Below are 14,555 nucleotides of genomic sequence, written 5' to 3'. Positions count from 1 at the left end.
AGAGTTTCTCTCTCTCAATTTCCCTACCTTCAACCTTCCTAATTTGTAAATAAACCACCATAAAAGTCATCCTGACTTGGGTCTATTTTATTTTGAAATGGAGTTAATCGATTTCTGGTCACCATACCTTAAATATCTAGATTTCCCCTCTTACACTTGCCCAGGGTCACACAGCTAGGAAGTGCCTGAGGCCAGATTTAAACCCAGGATCTTCCTGTCTCTAGACCTGACTCTCAATCCACAGAGCCACCTAACTGCCCCAATAGAATATATTTTAAATAAGTGTATAATATGTTCAGGTAAAGTTATTTATATAATATATTTCATATAAGTGTATAACCTAATACATTTAAGGACATTTGTAATGTATATTTTAGATAAGTTTTATTTTTAAACCCTTACCTTCCATCTTTAAAATCCATACTAAATCCATATCTGTATCACATAATATATTTAAGTAAATTTATAATATAATACATTTCAAATAGGTTTATAATATAGTTTAAGTAATTCAATGATACATAATCTAATATGATTTTTATAATTTCATAATATGGACGTTCCTCAAAAGTCTTACTGCAGTTTTGAGTTTCCGAAGCTTAAAAACGCACTGACTTTTGGACACCCTGCATACCATGAAAATGGTAGCTATTATTTTTGTCACTTAATTTTGCTCAGCTTCAGTTTTCCCATCTATAAAACTGAGATCATGTACTCTACATACAGTACTTACTTCATCGAGCTGTTGGAAGGATCACCTGAGAGAGAGAGTATCATGGGATTTTGGACTTTTGAAGTCCTCTAATCCAACTCTTTCCTTTTACCAAGGAGGAAAATGGAGCCCTTGGACACTAAGCAACTCACCCCAAGTCCTCTGACCCCCAGCCCACTGCTCTTTCCACTGTTCATGCCCTTTACGATAACGCCTTCATTTTCTTCTCCCTTTCTCTGTTTTCTAGTCATCTCTCCCCTCTCCCTGCCCTCCCAGCGTTCTCCCGCCCAGCCCCAGGCCAGGATACATCCTCCAGAGAATCAGCTGATGATACCTCCTCATTGAGGATTTCTTGGCACTGGGAATAGTTGACTCGTACCGCCCAGCTCCCGTTGGCGAGGCACTCCCGGTAGCCGTTGTCTGGAAAAGAGAAAAAGAGAGATATGATGGAATGGTTTGTAAGGGGTGTTCTGGGAGAAGCTCAGCTCTTACGGCTGGCCTGCAGAGAAGGGATTGATCAGGAATTTCAAGCTAAGGAATCCATCGGCATTTTCAAGGTGAGGCATCATCTGCCCTGATGGGAGATTCCTTTGGGATCTCGCTTTGCTGAATGCAGTTCTGGATTCAGGCCTGACATGGGCTTGGTAGGGGCAGAACAATTGCTGCCGTGAATCTTGGTGTCCACTAGCTAGCCACCAAGCCAGATGCACAGGACGTACTTGTGTAGGTCTGAGAGACTAGGCTTCACTTCTCTGCCAGGCCCCAGACACAGGGTTCTCTTGGGCAAGCTCTGTTGATGTGGTTCCTTCAGAGCCTTTTGAATGGTGGCAATATATTGGGACAGAAACAGGACCTGTGTTACTACAGGGAAACTCCGAGGGATGGAAACTCTCTCTATAGAGTGAGAATGTATATTATATATATTATAATACATTATATACCATAATAATTAATAGTTAATATTAAATATTAAATAAATACATAATACAAATATATAAACATAACATACAATAATATATAATAGATGTATATACCATAAATATAAATAAAATATTAAACAAAATAGTATATTAAACATTAAAAATAATTAATATAATAAATGATACATAATGTTTTTGTTGTTGTTCAGTCATTTAAGTCATGTCTGACTCTATATGACCCCATTTAGGGTTTTTTTTCTTTTATATTTTTTTGCATGGTTACCTGATTCATTTTCTCTCCCTCCCCCAGTCCTAGAGCTGACAAGTCATTCCACTGGGCTATATATGTGTTATCACTTGATACCTATTTCCATATTGTTCATTTTTGTAATAGAGTGATCTTTTAAAACCAAAACCCCAAATCCTATGCCCATATAAACAAGTAATAAATCATATGTTTTCTTCTGGATTTCTGCTCCCACAGTTCTTTCTCCAGATGTGGATAGCCTTCTTTCTTATAAGTCCCATTTAAGGTTTTCTTGGCAAAGAAACTGGAGTGGTTTGCCATTTCCTTCTCTAGCTCATTTTATAGATGAGGAAACTGAGGCAAACAGGGTTAAGTGACTTGCCTAGGGTCTTTGAAGTAGTAAGTATCTGAGGCCCTAGACCCCTTTTTCACATGGAAAAAAATACAATATACAGGGTATCTTCTGTCAGAAGCAGATCCCTTCTCAGAATCATGTTTTAAAATGCATGAAATACAATTGATAAGATTATCAAGGAAATCAATTATACTGTCTGTCTATCTATCTATCTATCTATCTATCTATCTATCTATCTATCTATCTATCTATCTATCCATCTATCTATTCATCTATCTGTCTGTCTGTCTGCCTATCTTCTAATGTCTCTCTCTCTCTATCTGTCTGTCTGTCTGTCTTTGTATCTACCTGTATCTAAGTATCATAACAAATTTATACCACCCAGTATAAGAAACCTACTTTACAGTTTAATTGTAAGGGCATTCATTTTATCTTATTTCCTCTAGTTATTGTGACTTATATTGACAAAAGAAGAGAGGAAAGGGGAGAAAAGAAAAGGAAAGAAAAAGGACTCTATTTAAGTGCATAATAAAAAAAGAAAAAAATATCTCAGAGCCTCTTCCCCCTTAAGTGTGGGCTGAAAGGGGGCAAGTGATAAGTTGGTTTCTTTTGGACTTCACTTACCATTTTGCATCTCTGTAATGCAATTCTCCAAGCAGTCTCAGATACTTAACAGCTGTGTGACACTGGACAAGTCACTCAACCCTTATTTGCCTACAAAAAGCCCCTCCTGAATCACTGCCTTCCCAGGGGCTTGGGGGGTAGGGGTGGGGCTGGAATAAATGAAACTATGAACTATGCCATGCAGGGTTACCCATGATGAACACATCATACTGGAGAGCTCTGACTAAAATAAACCAGTAATTTACTGGAGAAGGAAATGGCAAACCACTCCAGTATCTTTGCCAAGAAAATGTTATGGAAAAAATAATCTGGGGGTCACAAAGGCAGCCAGATGGCACAGTAGCTAGAGTGCCAGGCCTGGAGTCAGGAGAACTTGGGTTCAAATCTAGCTTTAGACACTTCATGGCTGTGTGATCCCAGGCAAGTCATTGAACCCCATTTACCTAGTCCTCCTGTCCCAGAGTTGTCATTCGGATAGAAAGTAAGGCCTTAAAAAGAAGGATCAAGAGCTCTTACTGCTCTCTATAGCCTGGAGGGTGAAGAAGCAGTAGTGAGCTCCCCCTTAGTTGGTGCTGTGCTCTCTACTCTCATGCCATCCCCTTTCCCTTTGAGAAGGAGTTAGTCTGATTTCTCTACAAATTCTGTTGAGCTCACTCTGCTTCCAGGTTCCTCCCAGACTCTCTTTCTGGTTGGTACCAACATACTCTCCTTTGCCTGAAATTCCCAGCCTCCCTCCTGGTACACAGGGGCCAGAGGGACTGCAGGAAGCTAGGAGAGGGAAACTCAAAACCTTTCCTCCTCCTCTTCCTCCTCCTTCTCTTCCAATTCCCCCCCCCTCCTCCCCTTCTCCCTTTTCCTCCTCCTCCTCCTTCCTCCTCCCCTCTTCCTCCAATTTCCTCGCTTCCTTCTCCCCTTCCTCCTTCCCTTCCTGCCCCTCTCCCTCCTTCTCTTCACATTGCTCTGGCCCACACGTTTCTGGACCCATTAGCAACATTAACAGCTCAAGGAAGGTTTCAGTGAGCTTCTCTTTCACAGGTCTGATTCCGGGTGGTGAAGAGTGGATAACAGATGACCCAGCACTCTTCGTCACCTCGCCTCCCTGGCTTATGAATTCCCAGTGCCCATCTCCGACCTGTCAGTTCACATCTCCAGCCCCCGGTGTCAGGGGAAAGAGGATGGGGTGAGATAGATGAGGAGCCTGAGCATTTCTGCAGGCCCAGCTTGGAGTACTGACCTGGAGATCAGGAAACCTGGTTTTCTACACTCAGCTCTGCTATTTCATAACGATGGAACCTCAGCTTCCTCGGCGGTAAAATGGTGATTAATTATAACTTCACCTGGCTAATGAAATTGTTGTGTGGATCAAATCAGAAGGGAAATTCAAAATGGCTTTTAATGTATAAAGTCTGCTCTTATTAAAGGGACAGGTTGGTATGAAGACAGGAGCACTACTCATTGGTAGTTCAATCTTTTTCCAGTCATATCTGACTCTTCATGACTCCATTTGGGGTTTTCTTGGCAAAGAAATTGGAGTGCTTTGCCATTTCCTTCTCCAGCTCATTTTCCAGATGAGGAAACTGAGGCCAACAGGGTGAAGTGACTTGCCCAGGGTCACCTAGCTAGTAAGTATCTGAGACCAGATTTGAACTCAGGAAGATGAGTCTCACTTGGAGCCAAAAGACCCAAGTTTGGATCAGATCCATATAACTTCAGGCAAGCAATTAAGCCTCTGCCATTCTTAGTTTTCTCATCTGTGAAATGAGGAAACCGGCAATGCTTGCTTCACAAAATTGTCCAAAGATCAAATGGATGTAAATGTTGGTTGGAATCTCAAAGCGGCATATAATATGGCCCAAAACTAAGTGCGGTTTTAAACTTTAAGAGCTCTTTAAGCTTTTGGGATTTGCCAGCTTAAAACTACATTAAGACTAGACAGGAACAGAAATATTATGCAGTGATCAGCAGTGAAGGCTAAACCATTATTAGCAAGTGTGTAAGATAGCCACAAGGGGCCCGTGAAGAAAATCCTATTCACAGCCACCAAAGGAACTGTTGGGGTCCGAGTGCAGATCAAAGCATGCCATCTTCCTCTATATTTCCTTCATAAGGTTTCTATTGTATGTGTGATTTGTGACTTCTATTATGACATGAGAAATCTGGAAACATGTATTACATGAAAGTGTGGGTATAATCTATAATAGACTATTCATTGCTGGAGAGGGAGGAAGGGAGAAAATGTAAAAAAAAAGGTCAAAAATTGTTTCTAATCACATTACCATGGACAAATATTTAAAAATAAATAATTTTTTTTAAAGAACTGGAATGAAACCTAAAAAAAAAAAATAAAATAGTTTCAAGAAGAAAAAAATTGTTTCTAAATGTAACTTAAAAAAATTGAAAAACTACATTAAGACTTTTAAAACACCCGATACATAGAAGGTATTGTTATTATTTCAAAGGCACGAGGTAGAATGGATGAGAGGCCAGCCTTGGAATCAGAGACCTCGGTTCCAGAGTCCTGCTTTGGACACAAGGCCAGCTGTAACTCCAGGTAGCCTTTTTTTTTTTTTTTAACCCTCACCTTTCATCTTAGAATTAATACTCTTTGTTGGGCCCAAGGTAGAAGAGTGGTAAGGGCTAGGCAATGTGGGTGAAGTGACTTGCCCAGGTACACAGCTAGGAAATGTCTGAGGTCAGATTCGAACCCATGACCTCCCATCTCTGGGCCTGGCTCTCCATCTACTGAGCCACCTAGCTGCCCCCTATAACTCCAGGTAGCTTTCAAAGATTCAGATTGTCAATTTGTGTTGGTGGGTAGACTTTCCATAGAGGGAGTTCCCCACATTGATGAAATTGTAGGTCTGGGAAAATAATTTGATTTAACCTAACTGGGCCTCCGTTTCCTCCTCAAAAATGAAGACTTGAAGAATCTCTTTTAGCTTCAAGAAATATATGATTCTTTCCTCAGATCACAAAGTACCCCAGCTTAACAAAGAAGGCTTGTCCCTGAGCCAGGCTGCCTGAGGCTGGTCTCTAAGCCCTCCATGACAGGTCACTCTCTTCACCCTGAGGCGTTCTGCAAGGCAGAGCAGACAGTCCTTAGGAGATGGGGCAGGAGGTGGGGTGACACAGCTTTTTCTGCAACCACAGTAGGGAGGGAACCTGTCAGCTGCAGCTTAAGGGGTTCAGGCCCTCTTCCCCAGGCACAGAGAGTGTATCAATAATCAGCTCCAAGCGGGGAATTCCTTCAGCCCCTCAGTCACAGATTCCTCCCTCCTCTCACCCCCTCTCTATGCAGGCCAACTGCAATACCCTCCATGAAGGAAGACAGGGGAAATGAATTTTTAATGTTATTTCCTAGTTCCATCAGAAACAGGCCAGGCCCTTGGGCACCACAGAGACTGGTAGCCTTGGCTCCATTCACTCCCCAAGGAGATTGGCTTCTAATTGTTAAGTCAGGGGGAAGTGACCCAGAGGAAAAAGGGCAAAGGAACTGGGTTTTCTGAAAGGCCAGGGCATTTAGAAGTCGGGATGGGGAAATCTAATGCTTGTGGCTGGGGAGGGCCATCTCCTCTGCACTCTTCCCAATCCAGGGAAACTGAGACCAGGGACCTTGGTTAAATGAGTGAATTCTTCCCAGTGTCTCAGAATCATGGCTTTGGAGAAGACCGACCAACCATTCTGAACTCTCTGGGGAGGAGGGTGAAAGAAACCAATTTGAATAAGCCTTGGATTCAAACTTGTGAAGAAAATGACCCCCCACTTCTTTATCAATGGCCCCTATTGGTATCAAGCTGTCTCCCTCTAGGAATCATGGGAAACTGACCTTTTTGGAACTCTCACCCAAAACTTAGAAGAGCTGATGCTACAGGGAGGAGAGAACACAGTAATCTTCCCCAGAGGTCCTCACTCAGTAACTTCATTATTAGAGGAATCTTTGAGTTCCTGGAGGTTGTTAATAGTGGTGGCATGGCCCTAATCACTTTATTATTTATTTATTTATTATTTAAATTTTTTTCCTAATCACTTTAGCTGCTAATTTTTTTGGAGTGGGGCAGCAATAAAAGTCATTTTCCAGCCTTCCCTTCAGGTTGACCCTATATCAGTCTTTTCTACATCCCTGGAATGCCTCTCTGGCTCCTTTCTGTATCCTGACCATCCTTGAGGGTTATTTCAAAGCTTCTCTGCTTCTAATCAGACAAGCTGCCTAAACTGTAATGGGCTTTTCAATATTCTTTCAGATGTATAGTCTTCCTTATCATCATTTGATCAAATTTTTTGGGAGCTTAAAAAAATCAGTCAACAATGGGGGCAGCTAGGTGACTCGGTGGATGTGGATAGAGAGCCAGACCTGGAGGTTCTGGGTTCATATATGACCTCAGAAACTTCCTAACTGTGTGACCCTGGGAAAGTCACTTAACTCCCATTGCCTAGTCCTTACCATTCTTCTGCCTCAGAATTGATACTTAGTATTGGTTCTAAGATAGAAGGTAAAGGTTAGGAGAAAAAAAAAGCAGAATGTAAGCTCTATGAAGACAGGATATTCTTTATATCCTGAGCACTTAGTACACAGCAACTAGAATACATTAAGTGCATAATAATATTTGTTGACCGATTTTTAAAAAAACTTTTCCCTTCCATCTTAGAATCAACACTGTGTATTTGTTCCATGGCTAGCTCCACAGCCAATACTAGAATCTAGGTCATTAGATCCCAAATTGAACACTCTAATTCACCATGTTGCTTCTCCACCCTGTTCCTCCCAGTAAAGTGCTTTATATAGAATAGGAACTCAATAAATGCTCATTGGTTGACCATCAGACAGTCTCTAAATATCTTTTGTTATTTGTTGTTCAGTCATGTTGGAGTTTTCTTGGCAAAGATACTAGAGTGGTTTGCCATTTCCTTCTCCAGCCTCTTTTACAGATGAGGAAACTGAGGCCAGCAGGGTTAAATGACTTGCCCAGAGTCATACAGCTAGTAAGTGTCTGAGGCTGGATTTCAGCTCAGGTCTTCCTGACTCTAGAGCTGACATTCTATCCAGAGTCACCTAGTTGGCATTAAATATGTTTAAGATCATAGATATAGAGCTAGAAGGGACCTTGGAGGCCATCTATTCCAACAACCTCATTTTACAGATGAGGAAACTGAGATACAAAGAACTTAAATGACTTGACCAAGGTTGTATAGGTAATAAGAATCAGTAGCTGGATTTGAAACTAGGTCCTCTGATTCCAAAGCCAGGGTTTTTTTTCACAATACTATGACATGCCCTATTCCCAGGTATTCTTTCCTTTCTTCTTCCCTCCCTTTAATGTCTTCACTTTCTATAGTGAATTGATTGTTAGATTTAAGAATTAAGAGATAAAATTGTGGAACAATCCAATGTAATGGGTTTTGCTAATAGAAGACAATCCCTAGGAACTTATAAGAAAGAAGGCTATCCACATCAAGAAAAAGAACTGTGGGAGTAGAAATCCAGCAGAAAACATACGATTTATCACTTGTTTATATGGGCATAGGATTTGGGGTTTTGGTGTGAAAAGATGGCTTTATTACAAAAATGAATAATATAGAAATAGGTATAAGTGATAATATTTGTATAACTCAGTGGAAGTGCTTATTGGATCTGGGAGCAGGGAGGGAAAAAATGAAATACATAAACATGGAAAAATATTTTAAAATAAAATAAAATAATACAAAATACAAAAAAAATTAACAGACCAAGCTTTCAATCTCAACTGCGATAAGTTTCCTCATCCCCAAAATGGGAATAAAACTATTTGTATTCCTTTAAACAAGGTGGCTAATTGGAGCAGTGGATAGAGCACAGGTCCTGGAGTCAGGAAGACTTTTTCCTGAGTTCCAATCTAGCCTTAGACACATGCTAGCTGTGTGACCCTGGGCAAGTCACTTCATCCTGTTTGTCTCAGTTTCCTCATTTGTAAAATAAACTGCAGAAGGAGATGGCAAATCACTCCAGTATCTTTACTAAGAAAACCCAAAATGGAGTCATGAAAAGTCAGATACAATTGAACAACAAGAGATTACATTTACCTAGTTTTTTATGTTTTTTTTTTTAAACCCTTGTACTTCGGTGTATTGTCTCATAGGTGGAAGATTGGTAAGGGTGGACAATGGGGGTCAAGTGACTTGCCCAGGGTCACACAGCTGGGAAGTGGCTGAGGCCGGGTTTGAACCTAGGACCTCCTGTCTCTAGGCCTGACTCTCACTCCACTGAGCTACCCAGCTGCCCCTATAGTTTTTTATGTTTATAAAACACCTCCAAAGACATTATCTATTTGAATCTTACAACAACTTTTCAAATGCAAATATTATTATCCCCACTTTATACACATGAGAAAACTAAGACTTAGTGGCTCTCTGGTGTTTTCCTTTTTTAGACAGTCCAACCTTTACTTGGGTGGTGTAGGAGATAGGGTACCATGCCTAGAGTCAGGAAGATTTGAATTCAATCCAGCCTCAGGCACTTCCAAGATGTGTGACCTGTGCAAATTATTTAACTCCTATTTGTCTCAGTTTCCCATCTGCAAAATGAGGATAATAACATCGCCCACTTCCCAAGGAAATGAGATAATCATTAGAAAGCCCTTAGCACGGTGCCTGGCATATAGTAACAGCTATATAAATGTTAGCTATTAGTATGATTATGGTTGTTGTTGTTCAGTTGTTCAGTTGTGTCTGATCCCATGGATGTTGTCCATAAGGCTTTCCCATCAAAGATAAATACATAAATAAATGAAGAAGGAAAGAAAGAAAGAGAGAGAGAGAAAGAGAGAGAAAGAGAGAGGGAGAGAAAGAAAGAAAGGAAGAAAGAAAGAAAGAAAAAAAGGAAGGAAGGAAGGAAGAAAGAAAGAAAGAAAGAAAGAAAGAAAGAAAGAAAGAAAGAAAGAAAGAAAGAAAGAAAGAAAGAAAGAAAGAAAGAAAGAAAGAAAGAAAGAAAGAAGGAAGGAAGGAAGAAGAGAAAATATCATTATCTAAGTTCGAAGAAAGAAAGAAAGAAGGAAAGAAAGAAAGAAAGAAGAGAAAATATCATTATCTAAGTTCAAATCCAATCTATGGCATTACCTGCATGACCCTGGGCAAGTCATTACATTTCCTGTTTACTTCAATTTCCTCATTTGTAAAATGAGGATAATTATAGTACCTATCTCCCAGGATTTGTTGTGAGGATAAAATGAGATAATAATTGTAAAGCACTTAGGACAGTGGCTGGCACATAGCAGGCCCTATATAAACGTTAGCTACGATGATGTGACCTATACCTTATCATGACTACTTGTTTTAGGAATCTTCATAGTTAAAATGGCCATTTTGTAGGTCAGTGAAAAGTGATTTTTTTAACCCTTACTTTCTGTCTTAGAATCAATATTAAATATTGATTCCAAGGTAGAAGAGTGGTAAGGGCTAGGCAAATGGGATTAAGTGACTTGCCCAGGGTCACGCAAGTAGGAAATGTGTGAGGCCAGATTGGAACCCAGGACCTCCTGTCTCTAGACCTGGCTCTCTATTCACCTGAAAAGTGATTCTCAAATCTTATCTGAAACTCCATTATGGGTCACCCTACCCCTTTTCTACCTAAAACATTGAGAAATTGGTGTAGTTAGAGAAGAGTAACCAAGTGTAGACAGAGGAGAATAACCCAAATGATAAAGGACATTGAGTTCATGCCACATGAAGATTGGTTCCAGGGGATATTTATGCTGGGAAAGAGGAGGCTTAGCAGGGGTATGATAGCTATCTTCAATTATCTGAAGAGCTGTCACATGGAACAGGGATTAGATTCATTCTGTTAGTTTCCCAAAGGCAAATTAGGAGAAATGGCTGGAAGTCAAATAGAGGCCAATAGAAGTTTGTGATAAGAAATAATGGTCTAATAATGAAAGCAAATCAAAAGTGGAATGGGCTGCCTTTGGAGAAAAGGGATTCTCTCCCACTGAGGGTCTTCAGGCAGAGGCTGATTGCGCACTTCCCAAGAATATCCAAGAGGATTTGATTGGTTTGGAATGCATTGGGCTACATGGCCTTTGACCACTCTTCTGATCATGGCATTTTATGATTTCATGACTTGCCCAAGGTTACGTGGCTAATAGACAGAGCTGAGACTTGAACTCATTGTCTTACTTTGATTTGAGGCACAAAGGTCTCCAATCTCTCCCTAGAACAGGGGTTCTTAATGTAGGATACATGACTTTGTTTTTTTTAATTCCATAACTATTTCAAAATAATTGGTTTCCTTTGTAATACTAAATATTTTATTGACTATATGGAAATATGTTTTACATGATTGCACATCATATCAGATTGTTTTCTGACAGAAATGGCAAAAGGAATGGAAGGAGGGAGAGAATTTGAAACTCAAAATTTAAAAAAATGAATGTTAAGGGGGCAGCTGGGTGGTTCAGTGTATTGAGAGCCAGACCTAGAGATGGGAGGTCTTGGGTTCAAATCAGAACTCAGACACTTCCTAGCTGTGAGTCCCTGGGCAAGTCACTTGACCTCCATTGCCTAGCCCTTACCACTCTTCTGCCTTGGAAGCAATACATAGTATTGATTCTAAAACAGAAGGTAAGGGTTAAAAAAATTATGTTAAGGGGGTATGAATGTTAATTCACTCTAGATGACTTAGTGACTTAAAAGCTAGGCCTAGAGATGGGAGATCTGGGTTCATATTTGGCCTCAGACACTTTCTGGCTATGTAAACCTGAACAAGTCATTTAGTCCCCATTGCCCATTCCTTATTGCTCTTCTGCCTTAGAAGATGGAAGGTAAGAATTGCTCATTGACTATGGGTGGGGATTGGGAGGAGGGGAGGGAAAGAACATGAATCATGTAACCATGGAAAATTTTTCTTAATTAAATATAAAAAACCCTATTTCAATATGATTTAAAAAAAAGAAGATGGAAGGTAAGGGTTAAAAAAAGGAATGTTAAAAATTATTTTACATGTAATTGGGGAAAATCATTATTAAAAATACTAGGTATTTTCTTTTATGCATTTAAAAACATTATTCTGGGGCAGTTACATAGTTGGCCTGGAGTCAGGAAGGCCTGGGTTCAAACCTGGCTTCTGACACTTCCTAACTGTGTGAGTCAAGGCAAGTTGCATAACCCTGATTGCCTTGCCCTGGCTGCTCTTCTGTTTTAGAATGGATACTGAGGCAGAAGATAAGGGTTTAAAATAAAATAAAACAAAGCCTTATTCTGAGAAGGTGTCTATAGATTTTACCAGACTACCCAAAGGGTCCATGACACAAAAAGGGATCCATGCAATAAACCTAAACCTTGCAGTGATTTATGGGGAAGCCATATCCCTTACTACTACCCCCAACTAAAGAAGGGGCTGAGGGAGCCCAGGCAGAAATCCTATACTTGGACTAAGTCCCTCTCCCATGGCAGAGAGGAAATCTGACCCCCAGAACTCTGTGCTCCAGACCCCAGCTCTATCCTTGATGTGGCCTTTGCTTCACTACCCTGAAGCTACTGCTCTATAGATAGACAGGGATGGAGAGATGCAAGCAAATTAATTCTGAGAGAAACAGGTGGCAAAACAATAGGCCATCAAAACCAGCAAGGAGCTGTAAATCCCTGAGGCATGGGGCCAGAGAGGAGAGAGGGAAGGGTCCTCAAGCATCAGGTGTCAGAGGCGGCCCTGTGCCAATCCATCCCTCCCACTTCACCAACAGATGGAAAAGAATAACAGCTGACATTCATAAAGGTCTTGGGGATTTACAGAGTGCCTTCCTCACTAGAGCCCTGTAAGAGAAGGCACTGAGTGTCAGTATTATTATCTTCACTTTACAGCTAAGGAAAAGGAGACTGGGAAGTTAACTTAGTTCCCCATAACCAGAGGGTCACAAGATTCAGAGACTTTGGAGGCCGTCTAGTCCAACTCCTTCATTTTATAGATAAGGAAACTGAGGCCAAGTTAATTTAAGGGGCTTGCCCAGTCACAGAAGTATTAAGCACTAAAACTTGAATTCAAAATCAGGTTCTCTGATTCCAACCTCAATCCTCTTTCTGTTGTACCATGATGCCTTCTGCATTCTAGGATCTCTTCCTTCTTCCCTCTTCCTTTAATTTCCCTACCCTAACAGTGTCTAGACTGTTGGACATCACAAGACCATGGTTAGGTGGGTAGTAAATTATAAGACTGGGATTTGAATTCAAGGCAAATAGCTATGGGAGGCAGGATTCAAACTCAGTTCCTCTAAGTCCTAAAAACTACAAAATGGCTTTCCATTAGCTGGTCGGAGACATTGAGGTTCCTGATGTGGCTGCAGGACTCTTAAGGTCTCTTTTTCAGCATGATGCATGATCTGTCCCTCTACTTCTCAGTAAACTACTCCCTGTATTTATCTCCCTACTGCCTCGTTTCCCCAAGGGTGGGTTCCTCTTACTTGTAGTGTTATAGCGGACTCCATAGAAGTAGGCAGGACAGGGCCGAACCACCAGCTGACCAGCTGCACTCCTAGGCCAGCAGGTTCCAATGAGGTCAATGGAGGCATTGCACTGGAGCCCTGGGGGAGAAATGGAGAAAGGGAGAAAAAGAAAGTGAGATAGGCCCAAGTCTTCCCCCCCCCCCCCACCTTCCCCAAGTCCTCTTATCTCTTCAAACTGGGTGGAATAAACCATGGTGCTTCATAGGGTCCCTCCTCCCTCATTTCCTTCTCCTCACCAATTAGAAAATACTCTAAAGGAAAATTCCTTAAAACCGGGACTCTGGCCATGTCCAGAGGCATTTATTGCCCTGAAATGACTGTCCACCTTCATGGACCTGCTGCTTAAAATCCAGGGACTTCCAAGTAGCCTACAAGACAGACTTGATGGGACAGGCAGGAGCTTCATACATTCTTTTTCTAACTCAATGATGGCAAACCTTTTAGAGACCAGTGCTGAGCCCTACCTTCAACCTCCCACCCCCCACTGAGTGCTGTGCCCACCCCCCAGCCAGGTTTGCCCCTCCCTTACTCCACACCGGGGAGGGAGGAAGTGCTCCCACTGGGCTGCTGGGAGGAGGAGGGCTGAGGAATGTCCTCAGTGAGTGTAGAGAGGGGGAGGGGAGTAGCCCAAGTGCTCTGCTCCCCTCCAGCTCTGCTGCCTGTGAGCCACCCACCTTACCCACTGTCAGCTCCCATTGGCTGCTGGGCAGAGGGGAAGGGGATAGGAGAATGTCCTCAGACATGATGGAGAGAAGGAGGGGAGCAGCTCTGCCTGAGTCCTTCTATCGTCTTAGTAATGAACTGGGGGGAGGGGGGGAACAGCCATGTGCCATAGGTTCACCATCACTGCCCTAACTAATGGATTTGAAGATGTACAGAAGTATCAACTGACCCATGCCCAGGGAAATGTAGACCTGCTGTGTTTCTTAGAAAGTAATGTTCCTGGGGCAGCAGGGTGGCTCAGTGAATGGAGAGCCAAGCCCAGAGACAGGAGGTCCTGGGTCCAAACTTGGCCTCAGATACTTCCTAGCTGAGTAATCCTTGGCAAGTAACTTTAACCTCCCTTGCCTTAGAACCAATATACAGAATCAATTCTAAGATGGAAGGTAAGGATTTAAAAAAAAAAAAGTAACATTCCTTCTGAATGGGTTGGAGGACCATTTTGCCCTTCTGACTTTCCCTTCTCAGAGAAAGATGTGATAACAATACCTTAAAAAAACTCTCAAATTGTGAT

The 14,555-nt window shown here is 41.6% G+C and overlaps 1 protein-coding gene across 1 annotated transcript in view; it reads right to left on the bottom strand.

The window, feature by feature from the left end:
• Positions 1–14,555, bottom strand: part of CRHR1 (corticotropin releasing hormone receptor 1) — a 109,254-nt gene that overhangs the window by 35,800 nt on the left and 58,899 nt on the right. The window contains exons 4-5 of the mRNA XM_044675126.1: positions 13,280–13,399; positions 1,047–1,132 (exon numbers count right to left, since the gene is read on the bottom strand). Coding sequence (XP_044531061.1) covers positions 1,047–1,132; positions 13,280–13,399 — 206 coding nt within the window. The remainder of the gene's footprint in view (positions 1–1,046; positions 1,133–13,279; positions 13,400–14,555) is intronic.

This window comes from Gracilinanus agilis, chromosome 4, assembly GCF_016433145.1.
Source record: "Gracilinanus agilis isolate LMUSP501 chromosome 4, AgileGrace, whole genome shotgun sequence".
Lineage (NCBI taxonomy): Eukaryota > Metazoa > Chordata > Mammalia > Didelphimorphia > Didelphidae > Gracilinanus > Gracilinanus agilis.
This window is presented reverse-complemented; position numbering and strand designations above follow the sequence as displayed.